General features: G+C 46.5%; 1 protein-coding gene across 1 annotated transcript in view; it reads right to left on the bottom strand.

The window, feature by feature from the left end:
* nr5a2 (nuclear receptor subfamily 5, group A, member 2) overlaps positions 1 to 13,114 on the bottom strand; it is a 48,734-nt gene that overhangs the window by 13,645 nt on the left and 21,975 nt on the right. Inside the window, exons 5-6 of the mRNA XM_057039327.1 lie at positions 6,024 to 6,143; positions 2,805 to 2,952 (exon numbers count right to left, since the gene is read on the bottom strand). Of these exons, the coding sequence (XP_056895307.1) occupies positions 2,805 to 2,952; positions 6,024 to 6,143 (268 nt within the window). The remainder of the gene's footprint in view (positions 1 to 2,804; positions 2,953 to 6,023; positions 6,144 to 13,114) is intronic.

Here is a 13,114-nt window from a genome sequence, read left to right as displayed (position 1 = left end):
TTCTAGTGTTCCATCTTAGGAGGAAGCTTACAAAGGCAAAGCATCAGTCTGTGCAAGAGACTTTTTCAAGTTTTAGCAAAGCAGATTCCCACTTTCTGCATTGAGCTTTATAGAAACACTCATTTATTTATATTATTGCTGTTGTTCTTTCCTGTGGATTCAAAAATCCACCAAAAAGATTCAGATTGCCAACTATGGCGACTGGATCCTTGCCTTGACTGTGGTTCCAGGAACTTTTCACCCCTCAAGGACATAAGGACGTAAGGAAGGCCGTAGGATTGGTCTGAAATAAATCTAGTCTCAATTTGCCACTTTTTTTAAAATCCTCTACTAAAGGTTTCAATATGGAGGCGTAATTTTGACCTACATGCACAAACCTGCTCCCTCCGCTGGGAGCGTTTACCACCCTGCACCGGTCTGGCAGCTCCTCTGGTTCTGCTCTTGGCTGACAAGGCCTGGCAGCTTCTGTCGCTCTCAATTACACCCGATGGGGGTCTGACCCGGAGCAACGGGTTAACTGGTGCTGACTGAACACCGAGTGACCTCTCACAGCATCTGCTTTGCCAGTATGGAACCTATCTGTGTGACATTCATCAGACGTGCTCTTGTTGGATTTTTGTGGTGAAAAGGGGGAGTTGAATGTCCAATATAGGACCTATTTAATTCCTGAGTCTCACGTAGGTCATATTTCATATATATAATCAAGTCAAATGTTGGATTTTGAAACAGTTAACCAAAAGTTTTCTCATTACTCGATTATTAACGTTTACCTTTTGGCTCATTTTGACTTTTAGATGAAGAGAACAGGAGCCCACTTAAGCTTCTTTCCACAGACTGGATTTGAACTTGTGATCTACGCCCCCCCCCCTTGTCACCTGGTCACACATAAAACAAACCTGTCAGTCTTTCTATTAGGCCCTAAAGCCTTTTAAAGGAAATCAAAGGCCCATTAACAGTGCCCTGACACCACACAACGACTAGTAGTAATCCTTGACTGAACTCTGACCCGGGAAGCACTCGCTCTCTCTCTCCCTGCCAATTTCGGAGTGTCTCTCGCTCAGCAGATGACACATCGGATCTCTCGCTCTAAACGCTTTAGAGGTCAATGCTCCGAGAGTGATTATCTCCTCCTTGATAGATAAGACAAACTCCCCTTCAGACAAGGAAAGAGCGATAAGGGGCAAAGGGGAAAAAGGACAGATGGAAAGAGAGAGGTAGGAATAAGATGAAAAAATAAAAGAGAAGTTTATACCCCATGGAAACAAATTGAGTAATACAGGCATCTCCATTCAGCTGGCTTGACTCTTATATCTCTGTCTTTATCGACAGCTGGATTAACTAATAGCTGTCCTTGCAGTGAGGAGGTGACAGAGAGATAAAGAGAGAGGGGGGGGTTGAAAAATCAACACCCAGGATAACAAGGAGATAAAGAGAGCGTCGTAGAAAAGAGTTTTTATCAGTGTTCAGTTTTACTTTAAATTTAGCATCTTTAGCTTCGGGCGGCTTCATTAGCTCCAAATGAGCGGTGATGAAGTAAAACTAATAAAGACGGATCAGAGGGATGGGGAATGGTTTAATTCAGGAGGCAGTGAGGGGGTACTTTCATGCATCACTTCCCCACAGTCTCCGTTAATTGTCTTGAGTCTACACGCACGCGGGCACGCACGCGCACGGATGCCTGAAGACACACCTGATGGCCCGCTGCTGTGCTCGCATTATGCACGCCTCCCCCCAGGTGAAACCTGTGTCTCTCATCAGCTTGGCGGGGATCACGCGCACGTCTCCCGTCGGCTGTGAGTCCTATTAATCAGATCAACTGTAACCGCTCTGGCCTTACATTAGTCGGGCCCCTCCCCGTCTCCCGTCCTCACCCCCCCACACACTGACACTGATCCCCAGCCATCTCAACAGCGTCTGTGTCCGTCTTCTTGTGCTGGAGAACAGGCACTGCCGGGGGCGATACACATCCCTCAGGTGAGCGTTTCATTATGGATGATGTTTCTGCCAAATTATTTAGACCCCCGTACAGACCCCCCCATCCCCTCAACTTGCCCCCACTGTATTTTTCCAGTTGCTGCATGAACACCACTAACACAAATATTAATTCATCCTGATCACCTCAGTGTTTCCTCATAGTTTATTACCCCATCTTTCTTTTTGAAGAGGAGAGTGTCCCCCATGTGTTTTCCTGATGGAAGAAAATATTCATCATGCATTCTCAGTGCCATGAATGTGTGTGTGTGTGTGTGTGTGTGTGTGTGTGTGTGTGTGTGTGTGTGTGTGTGTCCGTTAAATGTGTGTTCATAAGAGACCATTTGTTACAGACATGTTTGGGAAGAGACAGACATGACATTCTCTTGGCTCTGCCTGACCTCGACTTCGAGAGTAGAGAGCAACTTTCAGTCATGCACACACACACACACACACACACACACACTCACACGAGCATTGGCCCTTTCCCCTATAAGTTTAGCTGCTCCCCCTACATTCCTCCCTTTCCCAAACTTGGGCTCCCTCTCACTTCCCAGTTTTGACTCCATCTCCTCCCCCAGGGTGTCTGAACACATCATGGGGGCCTGTCCACCACTCCCTTTCACTTCATCATCATCCTCCCATCAACACCCCTCATATTCTCCAATTCCATAACTTCCAGGCCATCTGTGCCTCAACCAGCAATAACATTTCGTTGAAAAGATTGCAAATATAGGTCAAATAAATTCCACATTGAAATTTTTGCATTGTGTTCTAAGCATAAAACTTGCTGAACACTTTCTGTTTTTTCCATCCAAATATGTGCGACTCACCCAGGCTAAAAAGGACCAGGAACTTGAGGCAGACAAACTCCCGCTGGTCCAGCTGCAGGGAACGTAGTTTGCCCACCAGCTCCTGGGCGTGGCTCAACAAATTGTTGAGGGTGGCCCCCGCCTGCGACGCTATCACCCCAAAGTCCACCTGAAATGAGAGAAAGGTGTTTAAAATGAAGCAGATGCAAGTCAGCTTTAGAAATTCTCTACTGACTTGTTAAAATTTATGTTGCATTCAGGGACCAAAGCTAAAGCTTGTGGATATTTGGGGGTTTTTTTTAGCCAGTCTCACTCAGTGTAAACGTGTCTAAACCCCCCCAGAGTGCACGCGCGTGATTGACATCTACACATCCCGTGACAGTGCCCTGAACGCATCACCATTGTGAGCCGTTTGTGATGATTATTTTATCGGTCCACCTGCTCGACTGCACGCCCAACATCAAGTCAAAAGCTTTGGTCTGTCTGTCAAATGTGAAGAAGGGAGCTGCAGGCAGTGTTCCTGCAGTTTAACACTTTTTTATGATGCACTGTGGGTTTAGAAGTGCAGTCACGACACAACTGACTGTTCTCTTGCATTCTGAGACAGACAGGCAGCCAGAGGGACAGACAGACAGACAGGCAGCCAGAGGGAAAGACAGACAGACAGGCAGCCAGAGGAAAGACAGACAGACAGGCAGGCAGACAGACTGACAGACAGGCGGACAGACAGGAGGACGGACAGACAAATACGATAGATAGATAGATAGATAGATAGATAGATAGATAGATAGATAGATAGATAGATAGATAGATAGATAGATAGATAGATAGATAGATAGATAGATAGATAGATAGATAGATAGATAGATAGATAGATAGATAGAGTGAGTAATGGATGGATGGATGGATGGATGGATGGATGGATGGATGGATGGATGGCATCATGCACACACAACCTTTCACTTGAAATGTGCAGCTGCAGCACATTAGTCTGGGAGGCAAGTCCTTAGCTGCCACTCAAAGCAGGCAGGACCATATTAAATTTTTATATTTATTGACAATTCATTACCATAATTGACTGCGCTCGGGTTTCCAGGGGAAGGTAGACGTTGGCGTGTGCAACTCCTAAAGCTCAGGGAGGAAAAAGGTCCCTCTGAGGCCCCCATTTGCAATTAAAAACAAGCCTGGTTTTGGAATTTATTTCTGGTGTAAATAGTATGATTGAAGTGGGTTTGAAAAGCTCAGCCGCGAGGGGGGGGGCAGAGTCAAAATGGAGTAGATGACAAGCGTGCTGTATGTGTTTTGGCCTCTGTTTCCCCCCTTTAATCCCTCTCTTATATGTCTCCATCCTTTGTCCTTCTCTCCTCTCATTTCCCACCATCGAGACGCTGAGAGTTATGACTTGGTGGGAAGCAGATCCCCCTCAAACACACACACACCTACACCTACTTCCAAGATGTCAATCAATTTACATAAAATCAACTGTGCATGAAATAACTTCATTGAAGGATTGGACTGTTGACGGTGATGCCTAGGGTGATTGCCTTCTAGCCTTAAGTAAAAAGAGAAGAAGAAAAAAGGCTATAATGTCACTATAGCAGACTGAGTGCTAACCCTGGTGACCTGTATATCAGTCAATCAATCAATACTACTTTATTATCACTGCTGGAGGGACATGGAGAGTAAATATATAAAGAAAGCTTCAAATCTAACCCATCATGAATACGATTAACAATCTAAGCGGAGCATTAAAGATGAGATGGGCTTAAAGCTAACGGGGGGCAGGGGGTGTTGTTGGAGACAGGGAGAGAAACTGAGAGTATACGGCGACCGGCCCGTTTTTGCATTTTCACCATCATTTGAATTTCATGTACACCACAAGTGCGGCGCCATTGCAACTGGCTGCCAAGCTACAAGGCCGCGCTTAATCATTCAGCAGCCCGGGCCGATCCCGGTCATCTCGCGTTCGGACACGTCGCACTTGATCCTGTCACGGGAGGAGAAGAAAAAGGGGAGACAAAAACGACGACTCACGGCAGTCTCGGCCTGCTCCCGGTGACATCATGATGCCTTTTCTGCCTCTCTTTTCTATTAAAAGACGATGAATGGAGACGGGGAGGAGAGGCAGTGACAGCAGCCAGAGCCGTATCTGCTCGGGGGTCAGTGTGAGTATGAGGCAGAGAAGCCGCCTCGCATCAGTTCCACTTTTCAGCGAATCCACAAATCATGTGGAGGCAGTTTTCATCGACTTGTGTCGGATTCTGGCCCGGGTGCTTGGGTTCAGTTCCAAGCCAGAGGAGTTCTGATGAAACTCAACAAGAGTCGGACTTGCGCATTATTTCTTTATACTAAAATCTTACAGTGGAGGGAGAAAAGCAAGGCTTCAAACTATGACATGCAGAACATGTGTGTGTTTGGGGGGGAGGGGGGGGGGGCAGCTCTCCCACAGTTTGAGTAAATATCCTTTTCAAAAGCTTTGTCAGGAATTTTTTTTGAAAGAAATCTTCACATTTTTTTTGCTTTTTAGATCAATGTGGATGATTCTCGGTCATTATTAGATGTGCGTGTGCGCGTGCATGTGTGTATGTCTTTGTTTGTATGTGTGTGTGTGTGTGTGTGTGTGTAGGTGTATCGCTTAAGGTGATGTTGCTGCTGTTCTGAATATACCCAGTGTTAATGCTGCACTGTCACCCCTGGCCAGGCAGAAAATAATAGGAAATAATGAACTGTTTCACTCACTCACGCACACACACACACACGCACGCACGCACGCACGCACGCACGCACGCACGCACGCACGCACGCACGCACGCACGCACGCACACACACCAGCTGTTCATTAACCAGTGTATGCAAACCAAACTGCCGTGTGCCTCCCCTGATTATCAGCTCCTCCTCTTCCTCCTCCTCCTCCTCCTCGTCAGAGCTTTGGGCTCCCTAAACTACCTCATCCTCTGCGTCTCATCACCTCTGTTTAATTTCTATCCCCCCCCCCGTTTGCCCCTCACGACCTTCCACCTCTTTCTCTCTCTACTCCTGTTTTCAGTCATTTCTGTCACTTTCCACCACATGTTAGCATACTCTTCATCCTCTTCTTCCTCCCTTTGTCTTTCTTCTCTTATCCTTCCATTTGGCCTCTTTCATTCAAACTAACCAGCTGAGTCAGCCCGGCTGTGCCTCTCTTTTCCAGTCCTTTGTGCTGCTCTGTTCTGTACGACCACTGTGGCCTGCATAACCCACCTGCTGGCCGGTGACTAGTAGGATGGAGCCCTCCTTGGCGTGCACCACTTGCCGGAAAACATGGTCCAGGATGAGCAGTTCACTCCAGCAGTTCTGCAGTAGCTTCATTTGATCATCCACCTGGAAGGACAGACACACACCCCATCAGAAACGTGACAAAAATGGCTACATACAGAAAAAATATTTGTTTTTATTTGATGCTTTTGTAACCCAAAGATAGATCAAATAGAGAAAGTTTTAATGCATTTTGTATGTCTAAACCAGCTCCTACATGAGGGATTCGATGACAAGTGCATCATTTACATAGGAAGGCTGATGAATTCAAATTATTTCCACATAATTTGACTAAAAATGCAAGTAATCATGGTCTCCTGTTCTTCTGTGGTTCTTTTCAGCGTATTAAATGTAAACCTTATTCTCTGTGTCCTCTTTAGCAGGTTAATGTAGCCAAAGAAAGCAAAATAAGCAATGTTTAATATAGGGACACACACACAACACACACACACTCACATCTTTCTCATGTGAAATTTTCCACACTCAATAAAGCACATGTCCACGTGCTGGACGTAACAGCGTTGCTAGTTTTATCTGTTTGCACAGCGCCGGTAGTTTCTCAGTGATCCCATTGATGATAATGATTAAGTAGCCATTTTAACCCCTCCACTCCCCCACCCCCCAGCCCCTAGCCCACCTCGTGAACTCCAGGTAAAGCTTGGGAAGCCTGCAGTGGTCGATCGGTGATTCTCCCCACCAAAACAACCGCCTCCATTGTATCTGTCATTCTCTTCCCATGCGTGGTTGTGTTAATCATTACCCCTGCAGAGCCAGGCCAAGATGAAAAAAGGGGCCCCATTGAAAGAAGGAATGAGGAAAACGAAGGACAGAGTTTTTTCTCTGTCCTCCCTTTCCCCGTTTCCTGTCAACAAACACCGTTCTCGTTGGGAGTGATGTATCTTTCAGGGCACGCTGTGGGTTTTTTGCGCGTGTGTGTGGAATACTTTGTTGCTTTCAGTCTGTGAGAACCGTCGGCCGTGTTCAAGAATGTGGATCGATGTTGCGACACAAGCAGGTGCGGCTCAAATGTGTCGGGAAAGAATCCCTTTCAGAGCTATCTGGAAATTGAACAGGGACCCGTTTGTTGAAGTCTACGCTGACCTTAGATACTAATTAGATGTCAACAACTGTCGCTACGGCCGCAAACGTCGCGCGCTTTATGGCCCTGCACCACAAGTCAGTGGCTGTGTCGGCGTGAAGATTATTGCTGTTGATTATCTGTGTTATGACGGTGATTCGGCAGACACAGCAACAGCGTTGACCCTGCAAAGACCCCAAAACAACTGGTAGAAATAGCCGTGTGGTAGCTGCACCTACTCCGGTGGCATGTCATTTCAGTGAAAGACTGGGTGCTAATTTATGACCATTATGGCCAAAAATTTGCTATCTGATCTTAAAAATGCACGGCACGTTGCAGTGAAATAGGAATATAAACCATTCACTTCACTGGGAGTCTTGGGATTTCAGATGTTCCAACAAACTATTCCTATATTGAATTAAAATGTGCATCATATAAGAAAAACAAAGTTCATTGTCTTTACACGATGTCACACACTTTAACCGCCAGAGTTTTGGTGCCTGATGACTAAACACATCTGAGCCTTAAGACCTCCAAAGTTTTCAAAAATGGACACTTGAGGCATCCCTGTCATGTGATGTGTCATGTCTGAGGAGTTGGTAACATTTTTGTAATGTGTTACACACAAAGTTTAACCTTGAAAATGGTTCTTGAGCCTTTATATGTTGGAAACATTTGGCAGGCTTTGTCATGGTGATTTGGCTGGACTTCTCTTGTTCCATTTGTTACTATTGTTCCCACTAGGAGCTTTATTCTGTTTTTTTTATGTTGTTGTTTTCTAGAAGCCCGACATTTGTGTCAGGTTTTGTGTGTTGTTAGCGGAACGGTGAAATCCACATAATAAAACAGAAAAAAAGTACTAATTCTTTTTTTTTCTCCTTGCCTCACGTCTCCTGCTTCTCTTTTATTAATGAAGGTCACATGACAAATGCAACAAAGCCACCGTGACTCTTTTTTTCTACAGTATGACTGAATTTGTGCCCCCCTCCCCGCCTGGCGGTCTGTTTTTGCGGCCCCCGTTCTCAAGATGTCTTGAGTGCGGGATGAAAAAATTCAAATGCCTTCATTAAAACCATCACAGAGCGAGGAACACACTCAAAGGAAGCACTTCTCTTTACTGTTCCCTGCCCCGTCCACCACTGAAGCACGTGTTAAAGCGCCAGCGCGCGTGCGGACGGGTGGCTACACGTTCAAAGGACCCCCGCAAGTCGGCGGGACTGGAGGGTGTCGGGGTCCTCATCAAAGGGCCGTCCTCAGTCCGCCTGCCTGGAAGCTCTTCTCTGACAAGAGGACTGGGTCATCAAAGGGGGTCAGACGGCAGGCGAGCGCAGCCAAGACGAGGACCGGGATGAGAGCGGGGGGGTGGGGGGGGTGGGGGGCATGGTGACAGACAGACAGACGGGCGTGAGGGCAGGATAGGATCGGGGGGTTCACTCGGCTGACCTTTTTAAGCGTCAGCGACACGAGCTGTTTCCCTGACAGGCTCTTCCTTTGCTCTGTGGCGTGAGCGCCGGTGTGTGATCCTGCAGGATCTGCCGCCTGCTCCCTCTGATAATACGCTCCGGCAGTCAGTCAAAAGGCCTCTGTGCACGTGAGAAACCGAAGATAACACCACCGGCCGGTGATTTACTGAACAGGAAGCAAAGTTGGCGTGTTATTGTTCCTGGAATGTCAGTTGCAACGTGCCTGATATCACCATTATCAAATTGCTCATTTCTTTTCATTTATATGCTGTTATAAACTAATTACAAAGCTTTAGTGATGGCGGAAATCATGTGATTGTTTTTGAGTGCGACCAAATCTGCCTGGTCACTGAAATCACCGGATTGGCGGCCATGAAACACAGCTGCCACAGGTTGGTTAGATCATTTCTGCTATCATAATCTAACAAAGCTTGGAATCATTCGATTTAAATACGTTCCTTTCAAAAGAAACACTATGTTACAAGTTTCACACAGGTCAGGTGTATCACAGCACCTGGCAAAAAACCCCAATTTCTCCTGTTTTTGTTCGTTTCACAGAATAAAAGTCCGGTCTAATGCGAGATACTTTAGAACTGAATTGGCCTGAGTGAACTTTGAAGGCGACGGAGAAATGCTTATTTATTTTCTGCAATAACATTGAACGTGTTCGACCACTTTTCCCGGAGCTGCGCGCTCAAGGTGAAATTGGTACTGGGCTGAATACTTTTCATGCTCCTCTTATTGTTCTGCAAATGCTCGCTCTCGCGCAAAGCAAGCAAATGTGCTGCCCAAGAACATTGCCCTTTGTGTGTTCTAGGTCTTCCTGCCGAAGGTTTGCATGATAAGATCGAGGGGGCATGAGGTGGGCTCCCACTTTTCCAATCATCCAACGTGAAATCTCAAAAGAATTTTCGGAAACACGAGTGAAGCAATTTTCCAATTTTGCTGCAACTGTAAGCATTTAAACGAGCTCTCCAACTTCCTGTCCTTGGACAGAGCGATCGTCAAAAAAAAAAAGAAGAAGGATTTTGTGTTTGAGTTTCGGGTGAAACGCTCCCTCCCTAAATTGGAGATCGTCTTAATATTTTAACGTTACCATCAGCTTTGAATGGAAAAAGTCCTGGGCAGGGACTCACACGGCAGCGGGCAGGCAATGAAAAATACATATCCTCCAAGAAACCAATTTAACACCTTTATGATCGTTCAGACGAGGCGGATCAATGCCGGGATCAATCGCTTAGCCCATAGCTTTTGTTCAAAACCACCGCCCAGGATTAATGGGATTTTCCATCGAGGGAGAAGGAGTGTGGGTGAGAGGTGGGCTGAAAGTGCCATACGGGGAAGGAGAGAATGAAAACAAACTTGGGGGAAATTGAGGAAATAAAACACAGTGATTAAGAGCAGCTATTCCCTCCATTTCTTGGCAAATGTAAATTAATTGGAAATGGAGCATTCAGAGGCTCTCTGACAAAAGTAATGTTTATTCATAGCCCCCCGCCAAGAGTGCAGCAATTATCATGGTGTGTTGAGTCAAAACAGGCCAACCAATGTAGTAGACCCCCCCTTCTCGTGGCCGGGTTTTGGTCTAGTGCCACAAGCATTGTTAAGCTTTGTACAGAGCGGCGGGCTTTAACGAGAGTACACAGCTGGATCTGATTTTAATAAGTACTTCCATTTTTGATGTGGCCTAATGAACAGATTAATGGAATCTCCTTCTGTGGAGCTTTAATGAATGGAGAGACCCGTGCTGTTTTTTTTTGTTATTTTTTTCACATGGCGGGGAGGGGGAATCGCGCACGCACGCGTTTTGCCCGCGTACACGCGGCACAAACAACCGCGCCTCTGCCTCGCCGCGCTGGACTGGAATCAATGCTTTCTCTGAGTACAGGTGAGGTTTGAAGCTGCCTGACATCACTGCTGGTGCGTCTCTAGCAGCCGCCCTTTGCTGCCGTCTTGTTTTGGCATCTGTTCGCCTTGAGCCAAACAGGCCCCGTATTCACGTGGGAACAGAGATTAATTCACCTAGCACGGCGCCTGTTGTTCACAGAATGTCGCGAACACTTAATTATGTCCTGCTCCAGCGCACTGTAGCTTCTTTTCAGCTAATTTAATTGAAAACAGTCTCAGTATGGGGCGCTGTCACCAGCAGCACGGTTGCTTTCGCCTAATCGGTCATCTACGGCTACGGCGGTCATTTCGATTTCCTGCCTGTCATTTTCCTCTCCCTATCATATATATACAGTATTTATATATGTGTGTGTGTGTGTGTGTGTGTGTGTGTGTTGTGTGTGTGTGTGTGGTGTGTGTGTGTGTGTGTGTGTGTGTGTGTGTGTGTGTGTGTGTGTGTGTGTACATATATGTGCATTTCCCTGCCTTTTGAAACCAGCTCTTGTGTGCTCTGACAGCACATTTGGGTTCTGGCTCGAAGGCGGGCTGGGTGATAAGAATGTTGGGAAAATGAGCAGGTGGTGCTAGCCCAGTGGGGGAGGAATGATAGCACCGCTGATAAGACAATGGCTAGTTTGTCATATCTTTAGGTTTGTTTTTGTTGAACCTCAGTAGCTGCCTGTTTATATAGAGTTTTGCACCAGAAATCATTTCATTTAGGATTTTTTCCAACGATTTTGGAAACATTTATGTGTTCAACACAGTTTTGTAAGATACGCTGAATTCATATTCTGTCAGGCCGAGACATTCTTAAAATGGAGCTTTAGATACCATTACTGTCTGTGCCACTACACATCCACCCAGGTGCCACTGTGAGCGATACGTGCACTTTTGCTGGAGGCAGCCATTAGTAATGTGGCCTGATGTGATAGATATGACAGTCAACAGATGCTATTTCACCCGCTTCTCAGAACTGCGGTGGTCCCGTATCCTCAAATAAGCCACAACTGTAACAGGTCAGCATATAACAGCGCACGTGAACTCGGCGTTTGACGGACAGCAGAAACCAGCTAAAAGAACAAACACAGGCTGTATTGTGCGTGTGTCGGCATGTGAGAGGGGATGGTGACAGTGCGCATCCAATCGATACTGCCGTGGCACTGAGATTGATCGGTTCCCACGGTGGCGGCTTTAACAGACTCTGAGGGCTGACCTTTAACCCCCAAGATCTTCATGCTTTTCAATTTGGCTCTGGTCTGGTGCTCGTCCAGCCGCACATCTCCTCTCCAGGTCGACGAGACAGAAGAGTCCCTGCCACAGTAGAGGTGCCCTTTCTGCCTCCTTGCCCCCGCCAATTCCAAGCATCCGTTTGTACAGAGTCTTGTCAGCACAAGAGGAAACAAGGCCTAATAAGGTCTTCCTGTTCCAGTTTAGTTCGATTCATCACCGATATACTGATGCAACTGGAGACAGGAAGCGCAGGCAGAACTGAAAAACAGTCCGCTCAAGCCTCTTTAAGAGGTACCCACATAGCTACTCCAAGCGTCATGCTGATTCCTGGCTGTGTCCTGCATGGCTACATTGTTAGCTTTAGCTAGGCACATATCTGCGAGATTTGACAAGTAGCGTGTTGATGCACTCACGAGGCAGGAAAAACAAAGTAACTGTGCGAGCCTGCGTGCGTGGAACGGGAAGAACACCTTATTTCCTCAAGGTCGCCGACGATGACAACAAACCTTCTCCTCTCTCTGATACAAGCCCGTGTGGAGTGGTGAGGAGGAACCGTGCACCCGATTTATTCACATATTCTCCTATTATTTGATGCGGGAGCATTTGAAAGATCACTATAGCTGGACAACAGACCAGTAGGGGGGCCAGGCATGCAGTTCTCACACAAGCGGCGTTCTGCTGACGTCTGCAGTAGACGGTCTGTTCATCAGATTTATTTAGACATCAGTGAGTTGCTGGAGAAAATAAAGGAACGTACATGCTATTGCCTTTTTCCTGAGCATGTGGCTTAAAGGAGACAATGCGTTTGTCTTTTGAGAACTGCTGTTTTCATCAAACCTCAAGAACACGCACAAATACACGCGCACCAGATCTCAGGGCTTAAAGCTAAGAGCTATCAGCTAATTATCAAAAACACAGAGAGGCCCTAATCAATTATTCACACGAGCATTAGAGCGCTAATACACATGCAGGCGAGGGAACGGCATCTCCCAAAAGTAACCCTTCCTCACTCTAGCACACACACTCACACACATGTATATGGTAAGTAATGTGTGTGTATGGTAATATTTCCTGTATAGACAAATGCACGTACACGCGTGCAGCCTCCCGCTGCTTCCTTGCCACTCTGCTCCCAGAAAAAGAACCCAGCGAGGTAGTAATCATAGCAAACCTATTGATCTCTAAACACCCTCTAACTCACACACACACTGATTGCTCAGGCTCACCCAAAATGCACACACACAAACACACACTCACTCTCACACACAGCTTTGTCTACCAGGCAATTCCTGTGCATTAAGGCCCTGTCATTGAATTTAATGGCACGCAATCAGTATTTGAGCTAATGCTGCAATTTATGATGGTGCGTTTGTGTGCAG

This window comes from Takifugu flavidus, chromosome 7, assembly GCF_003711565.1.
Source record: "Takifugu flavidus isolate HTHZ2018 chromosome 7, ASM371156v2, whole genome shotgun sequence".
Lineage (NCBI taxonomy): Eukaryota > Metazoa > Chordata > Actinopteri > Tetraodontiformes > Tetraodontidae > Takifugu > Takifugu flavidus.
This window is presented reverse-complemented; position numbering and strand designations above follow the sequence as displayed.